This window comes from Sapajus apella, unplaced genomic scaffold, assembly GCF_009761245.1.
Source record: "Sapajus apella isolate SASKATOON/1434 unplaced genomic scaffold, GSC_monkey_1.0 scaffold10, whole genome shotgun sequence".
Classification (NCBI taxonomy): Eukaryota; Metazoa; Chordata; class Mammalia; order Primates; family Cebidae; genus Sapajus; species Sapajus apella.
The window spans coordinates 6,470,364-6,497,759 of NW_022436950.1; the positions used below are offsets into that span (position 1 = coordinate 6,470,364).

General features: G+C 47.4%; 1 protein-coding gene across 1 annotated transcript in view; it reads right to left on the reverse strand.

Moving 5' to 3' along the window:
- The window catches only part of MROH2A (maestro heat like repeat family member 2A), a 55,941-nt gene that overhangs the window by 25,074 nt on the left and 3,471 nt on the right, over window positions 1–27,396 (reverse strand). Inside the window, exons 2-21 of the mRNA XM_032277848.1 lie at window positions 26,641–26,748; window positions 26,241–26,422; window positions 17,402–17,533; window positions 16,981–17,143; window positions 14,085–14,183; window positions 13,165–13,316; window positions 12,481–12,624; window positions 11,284–11,376; window positions 10,985–11,063; window positions 10,712–10,825; window positions 9,287–9,363; window positions 8,254–8,373; window positions 7,854–7,964; window positions 5,890–6,037; window positions 4,719–4,759; window positions 4,014–4,155; window positions 3,663–3,715; window positions 3,109–3,216; window positions 439–558; window positions 135–257 (exon numbers count right to left, since the gene is read on the reverse strand). Coding sequence (XP_032133739.1) covers window positions 135–257; window positions 439–558; window positions 3,109–3,216; window positions 3,663–3,715; window positions 4,014–4,155; window positions 4,719–4,759; window positions 5,890–6,037; window positions 7,854–7,964; window positions 8,254–8,373; window positions 9,287–9,363; window positions 10,712–10,825; window positions 10,985–11,063; window positions 11,284–11,376; window positions 12,481–12,624; window positions 13,165–13,316; window positions 14,085–14,183; window positions 16,981–17,143; window positions 17,402–17,533; window positions 26,241–26,422; window positions 26,641–26,734 — 2,295 coding nt within the window. The 5' untranslated portion in view covers window positions 26,735–26,748. The remainder of the gene's footprint in view (window positions 1–134; window positions 258–438; window positions 559–3,108; window positions 3,217–3,662; window positions 3,716–4,013; window positions 4,156–4,718; window positions 4,760–5,889; window positions 6,038–7,853; window positions 7,965–8,253; window positions 8,374–9,286; window positions 9,364–10,711; window positions 10,826–10,984; window positions 11,064–11,283; window positions 11,377–12,480; window positions 12,625–13,164; window positions 13,317–14,084; window positions 14,184–16,980; window positions 17,144–17,401; window positions 17,534–26,240; window positions 26,423–26,640; window positions 26,749–27,396) is intronic.

The window sequence follows — 27,396 nt, forward strand, 5'->3', positions numbered from 1 at the left end:
CTCAGTCACTTTGGTGACAGGAGACACTGTGGGAGGCAAGTTTCCTACTGAGATCTAGAAAGGGCCTTGTGTCAGTGTCCAGAGCACTGTGCTAAGAGGTCCCAAGACCCAGTTGTGGAGCGAGGGTGCCTTACCCGCCAAGCACTGATCTGCCAGGACTGCTCTGACTCCTGGATCCTCTCCTCAAAGTCATGAAGCACATTTAGCACCGTTTTTACCTGGCCCCGGGCACACAGGCCAAAGCACAGAATCACACCCTACAGGGAGACCCAACCAGTCAGGGTGAGGGCAGGGGCCAGAGGGCAGAGGAGGACCCCCCCCACACACATGCATGGCACACACACATGTACACAAAACACCTGCAGGCACATGAACACACATGTCCCCTGAGGGTCCGGAGGCATCTGGTGGACAGGAGGGGGTTACAGGCACCCTCACCTCACAGTCAAAGTCATTACTGTAGTCTGTCTTGTACAGCAGCTCCAGCAGCAGGACCTCCACCTTGCTGGCCTCCAGGCCTGTGGCCAAGGTGAGGCCCAAGGCCCGGTACAGAAAGCCCTGGAGAGGCAGAAGGGAGAAAGGAGCTCAGGCCTCCCTACGGCCAGCCTCCAGGGGGTGCTGTTGAGGAGAGTCTGCTACATATTCTTTCTTTTTTTTTAATGTGCAGAGAATACTTGCACACACGTTTACAGCAGCACAATTCACAATTGCAAAAATGCCCATCAATCAACGAGTGGATAAAGAAACTGTGACACACACACACACACACACACACACACACACACACACACACACACAATGGGATACTATTCAGCCATAAAAAAGAATGAATTAATGGCATTTGCAGCAACCTAGATCAGATCGTAGATTATTATTCTAAGTAACTCAGGAATGGAAAACCAAACATCATATGTTCTCACTCATAAGTGGGAGCTAAGCTGTGAGAACACAAAGGCATAAGAATGATACAATGGACTTTGGGGACTCGGGGAAAGGATGGGAAGTGGGTGGGTGATAAAAGACTACAAATTGGGTACAGGGTATACTGCTCGGGTGATGGGTGCACCAAAATCTCACAAATTACCACTTATGCATGTAACCAAAGACTACGTGTTCCCCAAGAACCTATGGAAATAAAAAATTAAAAAATAAATAAATAAATGTTCAGGTTATTCTGGGAGATCAGACCATATAAGGGCAGGCATGTTATATGAATTAAAGGGGGAAGTGTAAATTTGTTCAATTCCTGTGTAAGTTGAACCAATTTACACTCCCATCAACAAATCAAGAGCACCAATTTCTCTACCTACTCCTCAACATAGGTCATCATCAGGGAGAAGTAGAACGTTTTCACTGTGAGGTGTTTCTTTGATTATTAGTTGTGCTGATCATCTTTTCATATTCTCATGATTTAATTCTTTGAATTTCTGGCTATTTTCTTTTTCCCATTTTTTTGATGGGTTTTTTTCTTTTTTATTTGTAAGAATTTTGTTTTATATTTGGAGACAAAATGAGAACAACCATGTATTATTTCATTAAATCCTCACCACAACTCTATAAGGTAAATATTATTATTGTTTTTAGAGATGAAAAAACAAACAGGAAGTAGTGGAACCACACAAAAATGTTAATTTCTATAAAGTTTATCTCTTTTCCCTTGTCTTTCTTGGTTTGCAGGCATATAAAGGTTATTCCACGTTAAGATTATAAAAACATTCATCAATATATTCTTCTAATTTTTCCGTGGTCTTATTTTGTACACTTAAATCTTTGGTCTGTTCTGGAAGAACATATTCTTCCTAATGTCCTTCTTTTTCACTGTCTATATTATATTATTTTTAGCACAAGAGGTTTTAATTTTTATGATGTACAATTTTTTTTTGTCACGTGTGCTTTTTGATGTCATATCTAAGAAGGCTTTGCCTAACCAAAGGTCACAGATTTACTCCATGTTTTTCTATAATTTTATACTTTTAGTTCTTTTATTTAGGTCTGCGATTCATTTTGATTTAGTTTTACATATGATGTGAGGAAGGGATCCAATTTCATTATTTTGCATGTGGATTTCTAGTTATCCTAGCACCATTTGTTGAAAAAAAAAAAAACTACTCTTTTCCCATTGAATTGTCTTGGCACCCTTCTTGAAAATAAATTAACCATACATGTGAGAGTTTATTTCTGGACTCTCAATTCTATTTTATCAATCTGTATGTCTATCCTTATGCCAGTATCTCACTGTCTTGTTTACTGCAATTGTGTAAGGAGTTTTACTGGAGTTGTGTAAGAAGTTGAATCTGAGAAGTTTGAATCCTCCAACTTTATTCTTCTTTTCAACATAATTATTTTGGCTGTTCAGAGCCCCTGGTATTTCCAAATAAATTTTGGGATCAATTTGTCAGTCTCTGAAAAATAAAAGAACTAGCTTGGATTATGACAGGGGTTATGCTAAAACTAATAATAAATTTGGAGAGTATCATCATTTGAGAGTATCAAACTTCTCAATTTCAACTTCTTACACAACTGCAGTAAAACTCCTTACACAATTGCAGTAAACAAGACAGTGAGATACTGGCATAAGGATAGACATACAGATTGATAAAATAGAATTGAGAGTCCAGAAATAAACTCTCACATGTATGGTTCTTTTCAAGAAGGGTGCCAAGACAATTCAATGGCGAAAGAGTAGTTTTTTTTTTTTTCAACAAATGGTGCTAGGATAACTAGAAATCCACATGCAAAATAATGAAATATAGCATCCTTCAAACCATGAACATGGGGTGCTTTCTATTTATTGAGACCCTCTCTGATTTCTTTCAACAGTGTTTTAGAGTTTTGTAGCAATGTGGTATAGTTTTGTTTTTATGAAGGAATATACACATGTGATTGCTAACCAGAATCTGGAAGATCAACAAAACAAAACAAAACAAAACAAAAAAACAAAACTAAACTAAACTAAAACCACCAAACTAGACCACCCATCTCTCCTCCCAGGACCCTGTAAACAGCCACAGGTCCCGCCGATCTCACATTCACAGTGTAATCCTCTCAACCCCATTATTTCTGGAGTCTCCTCCCTGTCCAAACTGTACTGTCCCTGTGAAGACGAACCTTCTCCAGAGAGGGACTGTCGAAGCTCGCAATCTGGTTGTTCAGCTCTTTGCTCAAGCGCAGGCTCCAGCTGGACCCCCGGGTCTTCTTGAGGGAGTTTTGCAGAAACTGGGGAGGCACAAGACATTGGTAGGAAGGGCCAAGGGCCTTCATTCCTGTTCTTGCCTTGTCTCTGGAAATGCTATGTGAGCTTGAGGCCCTCTCTTGCTTCCCTTGCCCACATCTCCAGATCACTAAGTCCATACATCCCCGATCCAGTGCTAATGATGTTCGGTGGGTCTAAGGAATGACTGTGGCTCTGTGGGCTGGCAGGAGGGGTGTCACTCCCTGCTGCCCTCTTGGGCATCTGGCTCTTGGGATGGAAGGTTCTCTCAGTTCTCCCTGTGAATAGGCACAGCTATGGACTCTGTAATTCCCAAGACTTCTCTGACAGAAGAAGAACATATCCTTTAGGGGTTTCTAAACTCCCCACATGCCAAGCCCACCAAATGCCTTTCCATCTGCTCCTGTCTTTCTCCTCCTCCCAGGCCTCAGTAAAAGTGTTATCCCTTTACCTGAATCAGCTTGTCCTCCCAGGCTTTCTGATCCCAAGTGAACTCAGTATGTTCTGCAGGAACACATGCATGGTTACACATGCCACTTTCTTCCACTGCTCCCCTAAGTCTGATCTTCCAGGCCCTCCATGCCTCCTTAGCCTGGCATTTGAGGCCCTCCATGGATGAACTCATCACACACCGCATTGCACTCCCCACCTTCCCAAGCTGCTCAATCAGTTCTCAGAACCAAAGTGAGCTCTATGGGTCCACTGTGAGCCTCAGCTCTTGTTATTCAAGTCATATGATTAGAAACCCAGCATGTACAGGGATTGGAAGGTTGGCTTGGGATAGGCTCCCTGGGCACCTCACCTTCCAGGTACTGGACAAGTAGCGGGATCTCCAGCTCCCACATGTCAGCCATGGAGGGTGCGATGCTCTCGCTGAGGGTCCTTAAGAGGTTGAGCATGGCTATCCCACGACCCTCCCCCTTGTAAGGTGATGACATCAGCACCTGGAGGGCACCAAGACTCCAGTGAAATAGCACATGAGAACCTCACTCCCTGTCTTGGAGCTCATTGTCCTCATTTTTAAAGGGAGGAATTAGACAAGATGGGTGGTTTTCAAATAGGGATTTCAAATAGAGAATGTACCTGCAGGAGACACTGCAGAAAGGAGGGGGGACGCGGGGCCAGACCTGGTCTCCCTCCCCACCCCAGGCTTCAGTGCAATATGGATGAATGTCCACAGTTAACATAAACAGGAGAACTCACGGGTCCTGGACTGAGCCAACCCCCAGGGGTAGGCAAGCATTGGTCATGTCATGGAGATGCCTTGGGCAGAGGAATTTAGGAGCAGATCCAGGCTAGCTCCTCAATTATTTTAAGTGCACTGCCTCTACCACACTCGAGAGGGATGACAGGGACATGGAATGCCCTGTCCTGCCGAGCATCAAAATCCCTCATTGCATCCCGGCTTCCTTCTACCCCTGGGGCTCTGGGAATAAGGAGCTCAAGGAAGAGGTGCCACAGGGCATGGCCTTGCCAGGCCAGGGCATGATGCAGGTCAGCCACTCACCAGGAGACGGGCCAGCAGCTTCTGAGGCGCAGGCAGCTCCACTGATTGAAGGAAACGCAACCCAGCTGAGCCTTCCTGCCTCATACCAGGACATGCTCCTGTGTCCCCATCTAGGGACTTCACCCTAGAAAGTGCTTCCCCAGCATTATCTTGTTCCCCAAACCCCCAGAATGGAGAATGGGTTGGCACAGGGAATTTCCTAAGAACATCATTACATTTCACTTATCCTGGGAAGAGGGGAGAATCGTGCTAATGGGTTGAGGTTTAGAAGATGCTCTTTTCAGGCTATGCCCATTTTGTAGTGGACACCAGGACTTGCCATGACAATGTTTTGTCTCTTACTGTGAACCCTGGCCTCTTTTGAGCCAAGAGTGATTAGACACTGCCCTTCTGCCCACTCCTGACTCTCTCCACAGGCTTTGGGAGCCAATGAGCCCATGAAAAGCAAGCCAACAGTGTGCAAACAAATGGACAAGGGCAAGGCCAGGCCTGCTGAGAAGACGCAATTGCAGGGGCCCTGGAGAGGACTCAGCCCAGTTCAAGAGTGAGAGGGGCATGAGGAAGACTCAGAGGATCACCTGGCTGGCTTGTTTAGATCAAAGTCAGAGAGCAGGTTCTGCTCTTCACAAGCCCTGGATCCTAAAGGTCCCCATCAATCACCTCCATTGCCAGCCATGCCCTTGGGGCCAGAGGTGGGAGGGAAGGGGACAGCAGCAAGCATGGTAGGTGGGCATAGCTGTTTTGAGAGCCTGGTGTTAATAGTGCCTACTCTGAGCAGACCACAGTGAGGGTAGTCTACAGAGGATGGGATCCTTATAGTTACTCTAGCTGGCTCAGAGAAGCGAGACAGAGCAGAGGCCCAGTAAGGTCATGCATGGGAAAGCCTGGGCTAGGAGCTCCCAAGGTCGGGATCTGGACCAGGGGTGTGGGCTGGGGGGACAGGACATGAGTGAGCTACCCAGAAGGAAGTTTATACAATTTGAACATGTCCTAGATATGACCAGGTAGGCACTAAGAGCCAGGTAGGCAGTAGTAGCATTAATTTGGACTTGTATGTTTTCAGGAGAAGGGGGAATGAGGGTAGGAGAAATAAGGATAGAGGTGGACATTCCCAGATAAGAAGCCAGCCCACCTGCCCAATCCCACCAGCTGGCACAGGAGCTTTACCCACTTTGCCTGCTCTTGCCAGCCACGCTGACATCCACGTCCTGGCCATGGAGCTGGTGCTCTGCCAGGTTTGTGAGGCTGATACAGATAGGAGTCAAGGCTTCCATGTAGTCCGTCTCCATGATGTAGCACAGGAGCCTCACCCAAAACTCCTGGGGTGGGGATGGGAGAGAAAGGGGCCCAGAATGAGCCCAAGTCCTGGGCCTCTAAGGAAAATAGTCAGACTCCGCCATGGTGCCAGCCCCACCCCCACATCCCCAGAGCTGTCCCCTGACAGTCTCAGCCCTGAACTGGCTCCATGGTCAACCCCAGTCTTTGTCAGGGGCATTTCAGTGTCACCCACCCTGATGTGGCAAGAGAGTCTGCCAGTCCCTGCTGGGGTCAGCATGCACACTGCCAACTCCTGTCTCTGCCAGCCTCATACAAACCCACACCCATCACACCCTCCTCACCAGGGCCCTTCCTCTGATCCCAAGTCCCCTACAGGTGCACCCTGGGCAGATGATCCAGTTGCATGTGACTGGTATATGGTCAGTTTTGTGTGTCAACTTGGCTAGTCGAGAATACCCAGTCTTTCAGTCAACTACGAATCTAGGTGTTGCTGTGAAGGTAGCCTGTAGATGTGATGAAAGTGCATAATCCACGAAAGAGATTATCCTCAATAGCATAGGTGGGTGAAATGCCTTAAGGGTGAAACGCTGAGGTTTCTCTGAGGAAGACGCTATTCAGCCACAAGACTGCAGCATCTGCCCCTGCCTGAGTCTCCAGCCTGCTGGGCTGCCACATGGCTGTCAGACTTGCCAGCCCCCACAACTGCATGAGTCACTCCCTTAAAATAAATCAGACTACATATGTCTTCCACTGGTTCTGTTTCTCTGGAGAACCGTGACTCATATAGATTCTTGGAGCTGTGTCTCCAACTTCACCCCACCATCTCCTCTTTCAACACGCCCAGCTAATTGTAATCCCTCTTCACCCCACCCCCACCCCTAGGAGTTCAGGGTGAGGTTCTTGTGCCACCAACTATCAAGTGCAATGACTTAACCTGTTCCAGCCACCAGGACTAGAATCTCCCAGCTCCTGGGCTTCCCCATAAAGGTGGCATAGTGAATTAGAACGGGAATTTCAATCCTGGCTCTGTTGTTTACCAGCTGTGAGGCCTTGAGCAAATTAATGAATTCCTCTGGGCTTCGGTTTCTTCATTTACAAAATCAGGCTAACAACTACCCTCTATGGGGTGGTTGTTGGGATAATGAAACAAGACTGCACATGTTGCACACCCAGTGCAGTATACCTGTTATATGTTGGTGCCACATGGACTGTAGCTGTGATGATGATGATTATTATTATTTCTGCGATTTAAAAAAGCTGTCGCTGGACAGGGATCATCTCGCCTGCAGCCTCACTTAGTGGATAATCGTTCCCTCCTTGATGCTCTCATGGTACATTTTTCCTATCTTATTGCTATGTCACATTTTGTTGCAATTAAAAGTTGACACATTTGTTTCTCCCATAGCCCGTGAACTCCTTCCAGTCACACTGATTCCTCTTAGAGCACATTCCTCTCCTGTCTTTCACAGGGTAAGAACTCAATGAACGTTTACAAAATTAAACCATGAAAATCACTGGTACACACACACACACACACACACACACACACACACAGAGGCTTTAAAGTAATGGACACATTTCAGGTACTCAGTGAAATGATACAGACTGATACTGCCACCACGCTGATGTCCTGCACTGCCCAGCCTCTAGGGGTAGAGAGATGAAGAGTAAGTTCCCATCAAGGACCCGGCTTTGGAACTGGGTTTTGAGTAATTGCAGGCAGCTGGAGGAGGAAAGCCCCTGAACGCTCCAAACAGCAGGAATGGAAGAAGCTAAGATGTGGAATTCTGGGCACATGTGGTTCACCCCCAGCCTGGCGTGGTGACCCACTGTGTGGGTGGGGCAGGGCTCACTCACGTTGGTCATCCCACTGACAGAAGAGGTAATGATCTTTACAGTGTCCATGGTGACTTTGTGGACCATTCTCTCCTCCAAGTCCCTGTGAGAAAAGTTCTCCCGGTGATTTGTCTGAAAGAAAGAATCAAGGGATTCCCACCTGTGGCCTGGCCGGGGCTTGCTGTGGTCTCGGGTGTGATCTCCTCACTCCCCGGGGGCTCCATGCCCAGATAGAGTCTCCAGAATGCTCAGAGCTGTGCATGTGTCTAGGACCCCAGGTTCACTGTGTGTCTATGAACTCACATCATGAATGGATACACAGGTTCCAGCACAGGTGTGCTGAGTGGCATTCTCCCCTCAACACTGAGGAAACCATTTCCAAGTCCAGCAGCTCTGTGGTCTGCATGTCAGGGCCACTCACCAGTTTGTAGGTGGTTAAGGTCAGCTGCACAGACACATACTTCAGGCCCCAGCCTTTGATTCTCTCCTGGTAGCCAGAGAGAGCCAATTGCCCAATGATGCGGAGAATAGCCATCCTCACCTGAGGGGACAGGGCCGTCGACATACTGGGGGTTGGGGTGGGCTCCAGGGCACCCGATCCTCTGATATAGAGAGCTAGGAATTGGGGGTGCTTTGAGCAGGAAGGTACCTCAGGGGCTACCTGACTGCTGCCCACTTCCACCTACATCATCCAGGGGGTCCCACTCTGCAGCATGCCCACCTAAGGGCCTCACTGAGCCTTGCAGAGACATGGAGCTCCCTCCCTCCCTTCTGCTCCATGCTAGCATCCCTGGCAGTAGGGAACCCATCTGTTGTCCTGGGCTCTCAGGGGCTTGCTCCATTGATGAGAATCACCATGTGCAGGAGATGCAGAACGAGCCTTTTCTCTCTTCCCTCCATAGCCTCCAGGTCAATATTGAAGACAGCTCTGCCTAAATCTCTAGCCCTAATTCTCCTCCATTCCCTCCCTGATTTTCCTCAAAACTGCTGTGCAGACCCTCACTACCCTGGACCTCCCTTCCCCGGCCCACAGCTAGAACCAAGCTCCACTCCAAGATGGACACGGCTGCCACGGAGCCTGGGACTGTGGTTCTCAGCCTTTTGAGGGCAGGGAGGGGAGTAGCCCTTAGTTGCTTTTTTCATTTGCGATAAAAGCCTCACAGAAGCCCTAAGCGGTGGAGCGGTTCTAGCTGCAGCTGGATTTGCTCGGCCTCTGCTGGGTCCAAGGTGGTGCCTGAGACGCACCATCCGAAAACTCTAGATCCTTGGAGAGAATGAGGTCTCGAAGCGGAACCTCAGCTTCATTGACCTCACCATCCTGCAGCCCGATGCAAGACCCGATGGAAAGCTGGGTTTTCTATCACAGGCCTCCGCCTCCCAGAGCCCAGACTTCCCTTTGCCTCCCTGGCAGGGTCCCCTGCATGCCCCCCATCTCCAGGTCTCTGCCCTGTTACCTTGGACCGGGTGTCAGAGAGGGTGTTCTTGACCACTCGGATGGCCAGGTAGATGGCCCTGATACTCATCCTGGGCTCTGAAGGAGGAAAACCGGGTGGGCTGGAGGGCTGCAGTTCAGGAGGATGTCAGGTGGCTCGTCCCACATCAGGGCCTTGTGTTCTGTCTCCCCCCACATTCCCCAAGCTCAGAGGCACTTTTGCAGGAGCCTCCCTGGCCACGCTCTCCCCGACCATCTCCCTCCCCTCTATTGTTTTTCCACGCCTCATTCCCTTGGTCACTGCTTTGTGTGTGTCTCATTTGAACCCAGGTGAACTCTCCTTGAGGGCAAGATCTCTGCCTACGAGCTCTTTAGTCCCTGCAGCTGGGAACAGAGCACTGGGAACCCAGTGGGCACACAGAGGTTGCAAAGCACCACTGCGAAGAGCATAGGTCCTGGCGCCAGGCCTGGCCTGGGTTCAAACCCTGGCTCCACCACATCCCAGCTGTGTGACCTAGGGTGAATTACATAGCCCTTCTGTGCTTCAGTTTCCTCGCCTGTAAAGTGTGGATAACAACAGTGCCTCTCTCACAGAGTTAACACAGTGTCTGGCACACCCTAAGGGCTGGGCAAGTGTTTGCTAGTTGTGTTTACTAGCAAGGAAACAAACTTGCTGAGGATGATGGTATGGTGTGAAATACGGCCTGCAAAGCCAAAAGGATTTTTACATCTAGTCTTTTGCAGAAAAATGGCCAGGTGAACTGTAGTCATCATCTTTATCACCTCTATTCATCGAATAGGTGGAAAGGATTTCACTGTTACTTAAATGTACATTTCTTTAAGAGAAAGGTTTAATGTCAGCACAAGGCCCTTTATATACAATCTCCCAGTTTGTGCACTGAACAAAGCTGCCCGACTTTAGGGCTGAGTGGGAGCTGCCCACACTACTCTTCTACCACGTAGGGCTGCATGCTGCCAGCAGGGGCCTTCAAACTCACACGAAGGCACAGCGTGAACTAGTGTCTTGGTTAGGTACAGGAGCTCTCTTTTCATAACAAGGCTAAAGTTAGAGCTAGGGCTTAGGGATTAAAATCAGATGTTTAGACTATGGTTGAACATTGAGCCCACGGAGCTTCAGGGTTATGCCTACGTGGTGTAGTTCAGCCTTATATCCAGCCTCTGATGGAGCTTTGGCGGCTAGGAGGAGGATTCAGGTCAACAATTTGAAATTCGGACTCAGAGGGTTGGGCTTGGGGAGGGTGAGAAATAGTGCTGATCAGGCTAAAGCTTAGAAAATGTGAAGCTGCCAAGAACCTTGGCTTTATCGACCCACCCAGTCGTGTCTAGGAAGTGGCAATGCCGGGACATGAATGAAACTTGCCTCCCCTGTCCTCCACCCTGCCCTCCCTGCCTACTCCGCCCGCCCCACCCACCCCACCTGGCTCACCATCTGCGCTCACTATAGCCCTAATCAGATTCAGAGTCCCCACGCGAATGGCTTCCTTGCTCGTCTCCATCTGGCTAAAGAAGAACTTCATCAGCTCCTTGGGGTAGGAGCGAGCTGCAAGGTGGGAGGACAGTTTTAGTTATGCCCACTGGGCCCAGAGCAGGCCCAGCAAGGCAGTCCCAGGCCCAGCACTCAGAGGGACCCGGACTCCTAGAGTCCCCCAGCAGGCCCTGGGGCAGGCAGGGAGCACCCCACCACCAAGCAGAGCCTCACCGAGGGCTATGAAGCAGTGCACCATCTCCCTCAGGTTCTGGCTGCTGTACTGATGTTGGGCCGGGGCCTTGTTGCACACCTGAGGAGGGGCGTGCAGCGAGGGTGGAGGAGATCACGGGGACACAGGTGCAGGGGCAGCGAGCTGACCATACCTGGGGCTGCATGGGCACCACGGCCTCGCACCTCATCAGGATACAGGTGGCACACAAGTGAGTCGTGGGCCAGGCTGCCTCCCACCGCCAGTTTTCTGCTGATCCACCCAGAGAACGCCCTTGTCCAGCCAAGCTTGCCAATCTCACCTGGATATGCAGTTCTGTGAAAATGGTGTGTAGCTGCATTTGGGGGACGGGGGTGTTGGTGATGACTGACACTTCCAGGATCTGCCTCAAGACCTGCAGTGGATAGGCAGACAGTGGCAGGTGACCTGCCAACTCACGGTCAAACTCTAGACCCTTGCTACTCAGAGGCCCACAGACCCACCGAGCATCAGCAATCCCTGGGAGCTGATTAGAAATGCCGACTCTCTGGCCCTAACCCAGTCCTGCTGATTCCAAGCCTGCATCTCACCCAGCTCCCAGGTCATTCCTACGCACAGCAAGGCTTGGGAAGTGCTGCGCTAGGCTGCTGAGCGTGGCACTCAAGGCCTCCTTCAGCTGAAAGTGAATCCCATTCATTCTTTAGCCAGGATGATCTACAAATGGCTCCTAAATCAGTCACGTCCCTTTCCACTCCTTGCTTTAAGTGCTGAGGCCCACATCCTGCTTATAGATGAGCGACTCCTTTACCTGGCACCGGCCCCAGCCACAGCGCCTCTGGGAACCCTGCTCCATCTCACACATCTCACTCCTTTACCAAGGCTGCCTTGAGTTGACTGGTGTCCTCCCAAAATTCAGGCCCACCCAGAATCTGAGAATGTGCCCTTATTTGGAAATAGGGTCTTTGTAATGTAATTAGTTCAGGATCTCGAGGTGAGATCATCCTGGATTTTGAGAAGAGGACACAGACGGACAGGCCACACCATGAGGAAGGGAGTGACGCCGCCACTGTCACAGAACACATGGGGCCACCAGAAGCTGGAAGAGGCAAGAGCGCTTGCTTCCCTAGAACCTTCAGAAGGAGCAGAGCCCTGCCCACACCCTGAGTTTGGACTTCTGACCTCCAGAACGGAGAGCGAACACATTTCTGTTGTTTCGAGCTCCCCGTGTGTGGTTCTTTGCTACAGCAACGCTAACAAACTAATGCAAAGGCCACAGCCTCACCACAGCCTCTGAGGGGCCGGCACCTGTCCCTTCCACCCGGAATGGCAGTGTTCATTGTCCACAAGTCCCACATGTGCCAGGCTCCACACCCCTCCCTTGCAGGGCACAGATGTCAGGTTGTTGACAGTGTTAAAATATCTGACATCCCCCTCCCACCCATAGGATACCCCTTAGACACTCGGGAGCCCCCAATTCCCTAAGCCTCCCGCCCAAAGCTGTGCCCGACCGGCCGCTCGCCTGTGTGATGAAGAGCGCCTCCAGGCCACCCTGGTACTCCGCCAGCAGCAGGGGGATGTAGTCGTAGACCTGCTCCCGCAGGTCATCGTTGGGCAGAAGGAGGTTGAGCATGGGCTTCAGGGACTTGATCACCCCCAGCTTCACCTGCCACCAGAAGCCGGCTCTTGGACTCACTGTGTCACGACCCTCCAGCAAGGCCGGTGACCTCAGCCCCAGCCACAGAATCCAAGGACACAGGACAGAAGGGGCCTCAGAAACAGAGCAAGGCCCTTCCTGCACAGGTGGCTATGTTTGAGTCCCTCCTACTTAGCAGCCACATGACCTCGAGCAGGTATTTAACCACCCTGTGCCTCAGTTTCCTCATTTGTCAAATAAAGTCCTACATCACAGAGGGGGTGTGAAAATAGCCCCCATGGGTAAGACGCTGGTAGAGTGTCCAGCATGTAACAAGTGCTCTCAGGATTCTCGCCAACCTTCATCAAGGCTGGCCTCGTGAAGGAGGCTCGTGGGTCCCAGCCGTTCAGCATCCACAAGTTCCCCGGCTCTGCCATGAGTCAGGTCACCACCCTCTCGGGTCCTGGGAGAAAGGCTGGACCTGATGGTCTCTCAGCACCTCCCAGACCCACAGGCTGGGGAGCTATGGCCTGGGGACCACTGGGCCCTCTTAAGAGGGGTGCATCTCACCTCGGGGTTGTGGTGCCTCAGCCACACAGTCACGAAGTAGTGATACATGGGGAACAGCTTCAGGGCAAACTGCTCCTCGGTCATCACGGGGTACACGCTCTCCTCCAGGTGCTTCAGATAAAACTGCACCGTCTCACAGAAGGTCTCCATGGCTACCAACGGCAGCAGGGGTATGCAGTTGGTGCCAGAGGAGCTGGAAGCAGAACCAAGCCTTCCCAGCCCAGCTTCCTCGGAGGGGGTGCTCGTGCCTTGCCATAGTGGGCAGCTACTTCCTGCCCTTCCACCCCTCCCCATGCCCCCATTTTTACCCTGCATACCTGCGTGTTCGAGCATTGAGCACTCAGGGGTGTCTGGGTCCCTCCCCTTCAAGGACACAGATGGGGTCAAGGGCGAGGCCTGGAGCATGACCCTGCCTACATCCTGGGGATTCCAGGTCAGAGGGCAGTGAAGACGTGAGGCCCTCTTTTTCTCAGTCACTAGGGCTTTTTTAAAAAGCCTTTCAGCCCACAAGAACATGAAGTAATCAAAATCTGGGGCAAGGTGATTAGATTGAAATAGCATCTAAGACCAGCCCCCATGGAGCCGCACATGGAGCCGTTTTCCCCAGCCTCCTTCTCCTGCGATCGCTCATTGCCCTTCTGTACTCTCCTGAACTGCTTAACTACAAAGCAACATAAATGGAGTCGCAGGAGCAGCTTCTCCCCTCTAAGCCGGGATCTTCTAAAAGGCCGTGTCTCAGCCTTCTGTGCCTCAGGGCGCCAATCAGAGACCACACAGAGTAGAAGATGAAGCAAACTTCGTTGGAGAACAAATGAACCGTGTACCTCTTGTTCAACGACCCCTCCATCTACTCGTTACCGAGCAATCTCTCTCCAGTGCCCTGATCGAGCCAGACCTGCAGATCCAAGTGGGACACTCACCACCACAAATCGCCTGGCGTATCTTGGCTTCATTGGCAAGTCTCAGCATGGTGAATATGGTAGCCAGGGTGATGCCCATGTACGGCATGAACTCAAACACTGTGAGGTTGTGGGAGAGATTACAGGAGGCTGGGGGTGAGCAGGGAGAAGGCAGAAAGGACAACCCTGCTGCCCTCCACTGCCGACAGTCCAGGGCTGGCTCAGCCCTCTGCCCTGGCCAGGGCCCAGGAAATGGTCCAGGAATCAGAAAAGCATTAAAAAGTAAGCTAGAGGCCAGGTGCAGTGGCTCATGTCTGTAATCTTAGCACTTTGGGAGGCCGAGGTGGGCAGATTGCCTGAGCTCAGAGTTCGAGACCAGCCTGGGCAACATGGTGAAACCCCGTCTCTACTAAAATATGAAAAATTAGCCGGGCATGGTGGCGTGCACCTATACTCCCAACTACTTGGGAGATTGAGGCAGGAGAATTGCTTGAACCTGGGAGGTGGAGGTTGCAGGGAGCTGAGATCACTACTCCAGCCTGGGTGACAGAGCAATACTCCATCTCCAAAAAAAAAAAAAAAAAAAAAGGGGGGAAGCTAGAAACAGGCAACAGAGGAAGAAAGCCAGGCAAGGAGAGGAAAGGGAAGAAGAGAGAGGAAGAAGAAAGAGGACAAGGAGAAGAAAGAGTAGGTCAGAGAGAGGGAGGGAAGAGAGGACAGAGGAGCCCCAGAGAAACCGGGGCAGGAAGCAGAAAGAAAGAAGCAGCTCCCAGAGGGTGTCCGACTTCCCGGACCCAGGCCAGCCTCCTTCAGGTGTCCCATAAACATTCTTGGGTGAACACAGAAGCAGGGATAGCAGGTGAGGGCAACGGACCGTGAGAAAGCATGAGGCCAGCAGAGAAAAAGAGCAGAGGGAGAAAGGAATCGCAGAGAGCGGGAAGAAAGGGGGTGGGAAGAAAGGGAGCCGGAAGGAAGGGAGCCGGAACAGGCCCATCCCGCTATGGGAGGCAGGTCCCTCCGCTCTACCCTGAGCGTGCTCCCGTCTTCAGACTTCGTGATAATAAGATTGTATATATGTATAATAAGGAAATAATAATAAAACCCACATGAGTCCCCTGGCTGGGCCCCCTCCCTCTGGTGCCATCCATGTGTCCCTCTCTCCTGGGCCTCTGGCATGAGTACCCAACAGGCCTGGGCCTTCCCTTCCCCACCTCGAGCCCCCCAGCTGCTGTCCCTTGTCATCTTTCCAGGCTAACACTCCCTGCCTTCCATTCCTCCCCTCCCACTCCAGCCAGGCCTTCATCCCAGCAAGCCGTGAAGCTCCCACCTCCCGCCTTCTCCAGCCTCATCTGACTGGAGCCCTCAGCAGGATGGGTTTTACCGGGCCTCCACCCTTCGAGATTATTCTCCCTGCGCCAGGCCTCGCATTCCACACTGTCTCTCATGACTCCTCCTGAGCCTTCCCAATGCCAGGGCTCCTCCAGGCTGGGTCCTTCTCTCTCTACTTTCACTCCTGGGTATCAATGGCTTTGAACATCCCCTAGCTCTGAGGTCACCAAGGACCAAGGCCAAGGTCAGGCCTGCCCTCTGAACTCTGCACCACAAATCAACTGCCCCCTCCACCTCTCCCCTGGGACCTCCCACAGGTCACGTGAGCTCCACACACAGCGCGAAGTTCTTCACTTGACCTCCCAGCTCTCCATGCTTCTATCTCGGGGAAGTAGGTCAGCATGCTCCCAGTGGCTTGCCGCCTCCACTCCTTCCCCCGCTTTGGCAGGTCCCGTTTCAGAGCCCTTCCCACCTGTCACCACTCACCACATGCTTCTCAGCCCAGCCACCATGGCAGGTACCCACCTCCATCCAGGCAACAGCCAAAAGGCCTTCCCAGTACTTACATTCGCCAGGCAACTCTGCAGCTTCACATCCTTCAGTAGCTTCCTAGTGCCCCAGGGATGTCCGCAAGTCCCCGCCTCACCCTCCGCCTCGTCTCCCTCTCGCTCCTTAACTCCAGCCACAGCCCTCTCTCAGCTCTTCAGAGAAACCAAGCTCTGCTCTGCCCCGGAGCCTTTGTGATGTTCTCTCCGTGTGGAATGTTCTCCCCATCCCATGCTTCACACGGACACCCTCCTCTCCACCTTCAGGTCTTAGCTGAAATATTGCTACGTCACTGAAGGCTGCAGAGATGTGGTCCCCTCCCCTTAGCCAGATCTCAACGGCCACGTGGCTATTCTCCTCATACCCATCATCTCACGTTATCAACGTCTATTTTCTTGTTTGCCTGTTGGTCCTTTCTGAGCACAGGAGCCGTGCGTGTGTTATTCAGTGTAGCGGCCAGGTACCCGCCACAAGGCCTGCGTGGGGTAGGCGCTCAGTGCCTGCTTCTGGGATGAAAGGAAGGGAGGGAGGATGAAGAGAGAAAGAAGGAAGGAAGGAAGGAAGGAAGGAAGGAAGGAAGGCAGGCAGGAAGGAAGGAGAGACAGGGAGGGAAGAAATGGAAAAAAGGGAGGGAGAGAAGAAAGGAAGGAGGGAGGAAGAGAGTGAAGGAGGAAGGAAGGAAGGAAGGAGAAAAAGAAAGGGAGAAGGAGGGTAAGGAGTAAGTAGTAAGGCAGGCAATAAAAAAGGAAAAGAAAGAGGAAGGAAGGAAATTAAAAGACAGACAGATGGCAAGACAGAACAATGAAGGTGGAGCGGAAACAGTAGAGAGAGGGGAAGAAGGATGAGAGGCAGAAACAGAGAGAAACTTAACAGCTAAGAGAGACAAAGGGACTGCAGAGACGAAAGGAAGAAATTTTAGAGGGAAAAAGAGAGAAATGGAAGAGAAGGGGAAGAGGCTAACATAGGGACAGACAGGAGGGGCACAGAGAGGCAGAGACCAGGAGGGTGCCCTGCACCAGGCTGAGGGTCCTCAAGCCCCTACCATTGCCATTGGCCAGCTTGGCCAGTGTGATGATGACAAATTCGTCGGTGAGGTTGAGGGGCTTGAGGTGGTGTTGCAGCTCGTACATGACCAAGCTGAAGTGGTTTCGGGACAGAGCCACCAGGGTGTCACTGGCCACCTCTGCCTTGATGTAGCCCTCCATCTGCAGGGGGGAGGACGGGGAGAGAAGGAGGAAAGGGAGGGAGGGACAGGAGTGGGACATATGACACCTCCCCCAACTGGGCCTCCAGGAAAAGCTTCCTGCCCCAGGCTCTCTCCATCCCTCCTGGCTCCCTTAGGCTCAATCTTACACCTGCTATAAGAGGTGACTACACAGGGCTGTGGGCATTCTGGGCCAGGCCCCAGTGGCCCAGCTCCTGGGCTGGCAGAGGGAAGGCACCGATGGAGCCTGGGGTCCTACCTCTGGGATCTCCCTCATCTCCTTGGAGGCGATGGCCACCAGCCTCCGCACGCACTGCTCCTCCAGCTCCCCCTCCTGCTGGATGATCTCCTGGAGGATGTTGTAAATGTTGACCTTGCGCTGGGTGGAAATCTGGGACACAAGTATGGTGGGTGGGATGGACCCAAGCACAAGTCCACCTCTCTCTCCCACTGTCCTCCTTCCCTACACCCCAACTGCCAGCCTCCAACCTCTTAGATCTCGACTCCTCTGTTTCCAAATCCTCCTGCTTCCCTTCTCCTGCCCTACTCATCCCACTGGCCCTGTCTTGTATATCTGTATTCCTGTCCCTGATTTCAGTCAACATCTGGTGAGGCAGGTGTTAAGCAATCAACACACAGGATTCTCTATGCATGGGGCACTGGCCATCTTGAAAGCCCTAGAAGGCAGGCTCACCAGGGATCATGTGGGCCAGGAAAATTGCCTCTTACTCTCTTCTAATTCCTGCATGATAGTGCTTATCACCACTGAAAATGACCTGGTTTAGGATGGGATTGGGCAGATGGATTGCATATCCCAGATCACACCTGGAGGGTCGTATTTGAGAATACTCATTTAATCAGCCACGGAAAGCCACTCTTAAGGAGTGAGGGTTGACTTTCTATGTGGTGCCATTGCCTGCGAAGCCCTCAGGGAAAAATGTCCTGCTACGTCTGCTGGTAGGGAGGTTGCTCCCAACAGTCCAGAGATCTTAGCAAATTTGGGGACCTTAAGAAGAGGGAAATTCACCCAAATGTGTAAGTTCTACTGGTGAAAGCCAGTACAGGGAGTCTTGGTCTTGGTTTCCTATTTTTGGGACAGCAAATAATAGGGGTTTGCAGGGCTCCCAGAATTAATGATGTGGCCTTGGTAGCTGCCCGGTACTGTGTGGCTCAAGACCAGCGTTTCTCAGTCTTTATTGTTATTATCATTATTGTCACTCCCAAGGGCATTTAGACCTTTTTTCCTAATCATACCCCAAGGACACTTTAGTGATACAGACAGGCACTTGTTCATGTGCTGTATACATATCTGTGCTTTACACATGAAAAAGTAAAATTTTCTTTGCCACCCAAGGACTAGTTTTACTTAATTAGAGGCAATATCACCCTGTTGAGAACGCAGGTTCTGGATTTTCACAGTAAACTCAAAGAGGCCAATATGCTTTAATTAACGCACTTACTGCACCCTATACAAATAGCCAGGCAAATTATGAGACGATCAGCCTTTTTTTGTGATCAAGAATAAACTTCAGAGAATATTTGTAGTCACAAGAGAAAAACTGTCAAAGACTTGAGATAACAAGAGCAGACGCTGTGGAATTACTGGATTCTGTAGAGTGTATATTTGGGATTGCCAAAGCCACTTTACATCTCTGTAAGGAAAAAAGTTAGGTCCTAGAAAACTGATAACAATGCACGTGTTTCCTCCATAGCAATGAAAATCATTCCAGTTCATGGCAATGCAAATGGATTTTGTCTGGTAAAGCATATAAATCTCTATAGGTCAAATTCTCATTGGAACAGCTTTTAACATCTTACTGATTCCTTAACTAATTAAGGAGTAAACAAAATCTTTGATGCATGTTAATTTTTAAAATGTGCCTATTTGTTTATCGTCTGTTTATTGCCACTGATGACTCAGTAAGATCTGTGTGTTAATCATGATTTCTTACTTTCTGCAATTCCTGATGCTTTGACACCTGGGTCTTAGCTGACCCTAGAGAGACTACTCCTTCCAGAGCTCGCCAACTCCTAGAGATAGTAAACAAGTTGTCCACGAGCATGTTTTTAAATACAAAACAACTGTTATGGACTGAATCATTGCCCTAAAAATTCCTGTGTTGAAGCCCTAATCCCCAGTGGGATAGTATTTGGAGATGAGCCTTTTTGGAAGTAATTAGGGTTAAATGAAGTCACAGGGGTGGGAGGCTAATCTCATGGGATTGGTGCCCTTATAAAAGGAAGAGAACACTCAGGAGAGCTTTCTCTGTGTCTGTGCATGCGCAGAAGACTCGCGTGAGGACACAGTGAGAGGGCAGTCACGCAAGAAAGCCAGCGAGGGAGCAAGGCTTCACAGAAACCAAATTTGCTGACACTTTATATTAGTCTGTTCTTGCACTGCTAATATAAACATGCCCGAGACTGGGTAATTTATAAAGACAAAGAGATTTAATGGCCTCACAGTTCCACATGGTTGGAGGGCCTCACAATCATGGTAGACAACAAAGGGGAAACACGGTCACATTTCGCATGGCAGCAGGCAAGAGAGAACGAGAGCCAAGAGAAAGGGGAAACCCCTTATGAAACCATCAGATCTTGTGAGACTTATTCACTACCATGAGAGCAGTATGAGGGAAACCACTCCATGATTCAATTACCTCCCACCAGCTCCCTCCCATGACACGTGGGAATTATGGGAGCTATAATCAAGATGAGATTTCGGTGGGGACACAGCCAAACCATATCACACCTCAATCAGGGACTTCCAGCTTCCAGAATTGTGAGAAAATAAATTTCTGTTTTCTAAGCCACCCAGACTATGGTACTTCATTAGGGCACCCTGAGCAGTCAAGTGTTCCAACCAACCCAGAGCCCCTCTCCCAATCACCTCCTTTATTGGGCTGTCACACTCTGGGCCACTATCCACCTGCCCTAATCCCTCAGGGCAGGTATCAGACAACTGGGATAGCTACTTTGCCCCAGAGTCCACAGAGAATATTCAAACTAGCCAATCCTGAGCCTTCTTACCCTACCTCGCCAGTCTCTTTCCACAGAAACCACAATAAAGCCTGATGCCTATAATTTCCCCTGGCTCCTTCTGCCTCCTCATGGACCCCAGTGCTTCCCTGTGTGATCCTGCATGGTGTGGTGGGCCCCTTCTCTTGGGAACTGTAAGTACCAAACTGCCTTTTCTCCTTTTTGTTGTTATTGAGACGGAGTCTTGCTCTGTCACCCAGGCTAGAGTACAGTGCCACAAAATGGCTCACTGCTGCCTTGACTCAAACAACAATGCTCCTACCTCAGCCTGCCAAGTAGCTGGGACTACAGACAGGTGCCACCATGCCCGATTTTTTTTTTAAGAAAAAAAATCTGTGGTCTTGCTATGTTGCCCAGGTTGGTTTTGAACTCCTGGCATGAGCCACCATGCCCAGCCAATAAATTGTCTTTTCAAGAGCGAGTGTCTCCTCAGCTGTTGATCTCAGCATATCTGAATAAAAATAAAGCCTACATTTTTTTTAAAAAGCCTGTGTTAGTGTGTTCTTGCACTGCTATAAAGGAATACCTGAGGCTGGATAATTTATAAAGAAAAGTGGTTCATTTTGGTTCATGGTTCTGGGCTCCCTCCCTCTGGCACCATCCATGTGGCAGTTATTAAATGTAGGCTTTTAAATTTTTTTCTTTCTTCCTATTTTTGCTTTGTGATCTAAGATAAACTATCATCTCTTTAAAAATACTTATATGTATAATATATTTTTGGTAATCCTTGTGGCAACCACTATACAAAATCCTATAACAGACTCACTAAAAATAAAAATTAATTATTTAAAACATAACAGCATAAAAGAAAGAAAGAGAGGAATTACAAAACAACCAGAAAGCAAGCAACATAATGGCAGTAGTAAGTCTTTATTTATCAGTAACAACACTGAATGTAAATGAATTCAGCTCTCCGATTATAAGCCATAGAGTGGCTGAACAGATTAAAAAAACAAAGATCCAACTATACACTGCCTGCAAGAAACTGACTTCACCTATAAAGACACACACAGACTGAAAATGAAGTGATGGAAAAAGATATTCCATACAACTCAAAACCAAAAGAGAGCAGAAGTAACAATACTTACATCAGAAAAAATAGACTACAAATCAAAGACTGTAAAAGAGACAAAGGTCACTCCATAATGATAAAGGGGTCAATTCAGCAAGAGGATATAATAACTAGAAATATCTATGCACCCAACCCAGGAGCTCCAAAGTACATAAATCAAACATTAATAGATATAAAGGGAGAGATATACGGCAATATGATAATGGTAGGGGACTTAAACACCACATTCTCAGTAATGAGCTGATTATCCAGACAGAAAATCAATGAAGAAACATCACAATTAAAATACACACTAGATCAAACAGGCTTAAATGACATTTACAGAACACTTCACCCAATGGCCGCAGAATGCACATTCTTCTCATCAGCACATGGAATATTCCACAAAATATACCATATCTTGGGCCAGAAAACAAGCCTCAACCAATTCAGAAACATATAGATCATATTATTTGTTCTGACCACAATAGAATAAAACTAGAAATCAACCACAAAAAACCTTTGGAAAATAAACGAACACATAGAAATTAAGCAATATATTGCTGGATGACCATTGGGTCAATGAAGAAATTAAGAAGGAAATTAAAAATTTTCTTGAAATGAATGGAAATGGAAATGCAACACACAAAAATCTATGTGATACAGCAAAACCAGTACTAACAGGGAAGTTTATGGTAATAAAAGCCTATATCAAAAAAGTAGAAATAATCCAAATAAGCAGCCTAATGATGCACATCAAAGAACTAAAACAGCCAGAATACACCCAACCCAAAATTTGAAGAAGGACAGAGATTGGTGCAGAGAAAAACAAAATCAAGAGTAATAAAACAATACGGTGGAACAAAAGTTGAGTTTTTGAAAAAACAAACAAAATTGATAAACATTTAGCTAGAATAAAAAATAAAAGAGTGAAGACGCAAATAAATAAAATCAGAAATGAAAGGAGACATAACTGAGATTGGCAGAAATACAGAGAACTGGCCAGGCACGGTGGCTCATGTCTATAATCCCAGCACTTTGGGAGGCTGAAACAAGAAGATCACTTTAGGCCAGTAGTTAGAGACCAGCCTGGCCAACATGGCAAAATCCCATCTTTACCAAAAATACAAAAATTAGCCAGGTATAGTGGTGCATGCTTGTAATGGCAGCTACTTGGGAGGCTGAGGCAGGAGAATTGCTTGCACCTAGGAGGCAGAAGTTGCAGTGAGCCAAGATCACACCACTTCACTCTAGCCCAGGCAACAGAGTAAAACTGTGTCACAAATAATAATAATAACAATAATAAAAGAAATACAAAGAATTATTAGAATTATGAACAACTATATGCCAACAAATTTGAAAACCTATAGGAAACAGATAAATTCCTGGACACATGCAGCCTGCCAAAGTTGAACAATGCAGAAATAGAAAACTCCAATGAACCAATGTTGAATAATGAGATTGAGGCAGTAATAAAAAGTTTATAATCAAAGAAAAGCCCAGGACTGGATGGATTCACTGCTGAATTCTACCTAACATTAAATAAAAACAAATCCCAATTCCACTCAAACTATTAAAAAAATATTGATAAGGAAGGAATACTTCCAAGCTCATACTACAAGGCCAGCATTACCCTAATACAAAAACCAGATAGGAACACAACAAAAAAGAGAAAACTGCAGGCCAGTGTCTGTGATGAACATAGATACAGAAATCCTCAACAAAATATTAGCAAACCAAATTCAAAAACACAATAAAAAGATCATTCACCATGATCAAGTGGAATTCACCCCAAGGATGCAAGGATGGTTCAATACATGCAAATCAATAAATGTGATACATCACATTAACAGAGCCAAGAACAATAATCATATGATCATTTAAACATATGCTGAAAAGTATTTGATAAATTCAACATCCCTTTATGATTTTAAAAAAAAAAAATTAAACAAACTGGTTTTGGAGGTTCCTACCTCACGATAAAAGCCATATATGACAAACCCACAGCTAACATTGTACCACATGGAAAAAATGTGAAAGCCTTTCCTTTAAAATCTGGAGCAAGACAAGAATGCTTTTACTTTTACTACTGCTATTCAACATAATACTGGAAGTCCTGGCCAGAGCAAATAAGCAATTTCTCTCAGGCAAGAGAAATAAATAAAGGGCATACAAAATAGAAAGGAAGAAGTCAAATTATCTCTGTTCACAGATGATGCAGTCTCACACTAGAAAAATACAAAGACTCCATCCAAAAACTGCTAGAACTGATAAATAAATTTAGTTAAGTTGCACATTACAAAATTGACACACAAAAATTAATATATGCCAAACAGCAAACAACAGAATACTTCACACAATCTGAAAAAAAATCAAGAAAGCCATCTCATTTACAATAGCTACAAAAAAATACAAAACACCTAGGAATATATTTAACCAAAGAAGTGAAAGATCTATGCAAGGGAAACTATAAAATACTGATGAAAAAATTGAAGAAGGCACCAAAAATAGGAAAGCTATTTCATTTCATGCTCATTGATAGAAAAATTAATATTATGAAAATGACAATACTACCAGAAGCAATTTACAGATTCATTGAAATCTGTGTCAAAATACTAATGACATTCTTTACAGACAATTTTTACATGAAACCATAAAAGACCCTAAATAGACAAACCATTCCTGAGCAAAAAGAATAAAGCTGGAGGCATCACACTACCTGACTTCAAAATATACTATAAAGTCATAGTAACCAAAATAGCATGGTACTTAACTGGCATAAAAACATACACATAGACCAATGGAACAGAATAGAGAACCCAGATGTCAATCCATGTACTTACAGTTAACTCATTTTTGACAAAGGTGCTAGGAACATACAATGGTGAAAGGACAGTTTCTTCAATAAATGGTGCTAGGAAAGCTAGATAACCATATGCAGAAGAATGAAACTAAACCCCTATCTCAAAAATCAAATCAAAATGGACTAGAGACTTAAATCCAAGAACTAAAACTACGAAATTACTAGAAAAAAAAATCACTGGGGAAATGCTCCAGGAAATTGGTTTGGGCAAAGTTTTTTTTGTGTAAGACCTCAAAAGCACAGGCAACAAAAGCAAAAATAGACAAATGGGATTATGTCAAGCAAAAAACTTCTGCACAGCAAAGAAAACAATGAACAAAGTGAAGAGACAACCCACAGAATGGGAGAATATATCTGCAAACTCTCCATCCTACAAGAGATTAATAACCAGGATATACAAGGAGCTCAAACAAAAACAAAAAAAGAAAGAAAAAAAATCCAATTTAAAAATGGGCAAAAGATCTGAACAGACATTTCTCAAAAGAAGACATACAAATGGCCAACAGAGATACAATAAAATGTTCAACCTCACTAATCATCAGAGAAATGCAAGTCCAAATCACAACAAGATATCATCTCACTCCAGTCAAAATGGCTTTTACCCAAAATATAGAAAATAACAGACGATAGCAAGGATGTGGAGAAAGGGGAACCCTCATAAACTGTTGGTAAGACTGTAAATTACTGTAGCCATTATGGAAAACTGTATGGAGGTTCCTCAAAAAAGTAAAACTAGAACTACCATATGATCTGCAATTCTACTGCTGGGTGTGTATCCAAAAGAAAGGAAGTCAATATATCAAAGAGATATCTGCATTTCCATGTTTATTGCAATACTATTCACAATAGCCAAGATATGGAATCAACTCAAGTGCCCATCAATGGATGAAGGAATAAAGAAAGTGTGGTATATGTGCACAATGGAATATTATTCAACCGTAAAAAGAATGAAACCCTGTCATTTACAGCAACATGAATGAAACTGGAGGACATTATGTCAAGTGAAGTAAGTCAGGCACAGACAGAAAAATACCACATGTTCTAACTTGTACATGGGAGCTACAAAAAAGGTGAGCTCATAGAAGTCAAGAGTAGAATTTTGGTATTAGGGTCTGGGAAAGGTAGGAGCAGAAGGGGATTGGGAGATGTTGGTTAACAGATACAAAATTACAGCTGGAGAGAAGGAATAAATTATCTTCTATAGCACTGTAGGGTATAAATACATTTAACAATGATTGATTGTATATTTTCAATAAACAGTTTTGAATGCTTGCAACACAAAGAAATGATAAATTGTTTTCAGTGATGGAAACGCGAATTACCCTGATTTGGTCATTATACATTGTATATGTGTTTTGAAATATTACTTTGTATCCTATATATACCTACAATTGTTATGTGTCAACTAAAAATAAAAGGGGGAAAATGCACATGTAAATCCAAATCCAACAAAAATAATGAATTTTTTTATAAATAAGCTCCTCTGCTCATAGCACCCCGTTGCTACCCACCCCAAGGCTAACGGGTAGTCTAAAATCTAGGAGTTCTCAACGTGTGCTCTCCAGATCAGCCTCAGCATCACTTGGGAACTTGTTAGAAATTCTGATTCTCAGGCTCCACCCCAGACTTACTGAATCAGAAACTCTGGGGGCGGGCCCCAGCAAGGTTTGGACCAGCTCTGGTCTAAAACTCTGTCTAGTCCAAAACCTTGTCTGGTACAAGGTGATGCAAACCTTGTCTGTACAAGCCCATCACGGTCTCTGGTTGCACACTGTATCACTCCCTCCAACATCCTCTAGCCCAGTCCCCTAACCCAGCTAAACATCTCCCCACTAGCCAAACATCCCTGCACCCTGTGTCTGGTGTGTCTTTACTTTCCATGCCCACTGGTTCAACATCTTTGCAACTCAACTCATATGCTCCAGGACAATGGCTCCCAAACCCACTGTGTCCGAATACAAGGGAACTTTTAAAAATTGTGAACATCCCAGGTCCCAATTGGTACTCAAGGAGTAAGCACCTCATAGTCTTGATCATCTCTGTATCCCAGTACCACGCACCACATCTGTGATAGTAACTATGCGCTGGGTGGTGGACACACAGCATACACAGCTAGAGGTGGCTGAGGCCTGTGGGTGAGGACCCTACCTCCGGCACCTGTAGGCAGCGGATGAGAGTGTTTATCACCACAGAGGGCTCAGCAGTGGCCTTCTCTGTGATTATCACTGAGGCCAGAGTCTTCCGCATGTCAAGGCCTGCCCCTGTCGTGTCCGTCTTTGCTGAGTCACTGTCAATGATGTCCAGGAGGTTCACGACTTGTTGAAAGGTTCCTATGAAAACAAAGACCACCCAGGTGCAGTGTGGAAATGACCATGACAGGAGGTGCCCTTGTACCCCTGGCCTTGCCTCCACCTGCACAGCTCCAGCTTCATGTGTGGTGTGATGTCCATTGTGTGGATGGAAAAAGGGAGACCGAGGCTGGGGCTGCAGTCAAAAAGTTAGTGGCTGAGATGGGGCAGGAAAGCAGAGATGTGGGTGACATTCTTACCACTGTCATCTGATTCAAGAGGCCCTAGGTCCTCTGCTTCCTCTGACACCTCCTCACTCGAGTCTACTGCTGCTTCTGTAATGGCTTCTGTCATCTCTTCCTGAAGGTCTTTTGAGATCAACAGAATTTGTAAAATATGGGGTATGGCAACACACCCTATGATGACCCCAATGATCTATACCCTTCCATACAGCCATCCCCTTGAGGTTGTATGGGTGGAACCTGTGACTTCCTTCAAACCAATAGAGTATGGCAAAGGTGATGGGTGACCCTCTCTTGAGTGGATTTCATCATATGGCAAAGATGGTGGGATGTCACTCCCATGATCACATTAAACCATGTGAGATTCCCTTAGCAGACTGAAAAAAAAACATTCTACTGGCCTTGAAAAGTAAACAGCCAGCTGGGTGTGGTGGCTCACGCTTGTAATCCCAACACTTTGGAAGGCCTAGGAGGGCAGATCATCTTAGGTCAGGAGTTTGAGACCAGTCTGGCCAACAATGATGAAACCCCATCTCTACTAAAAATACCAAAAATTAGCTGGGCATTGTGGCGGGCGCCTGTAATCCCAGCTACTCAGGAGGCTGAGACAGGATAATTGCTTGAACCAGGGGAGCAGAGGTTGCAGTGAGCCAAGATTACACAATTGCACTACAGCCTGGGCAACAAGAGTGAAAATCCATCTTGAAAAAAAAAAAAGGAAGAAAGAAAAGAAATGAAAGAAGGAAGGAAGGAAGAAGAAAGAGAGAGAGAAAA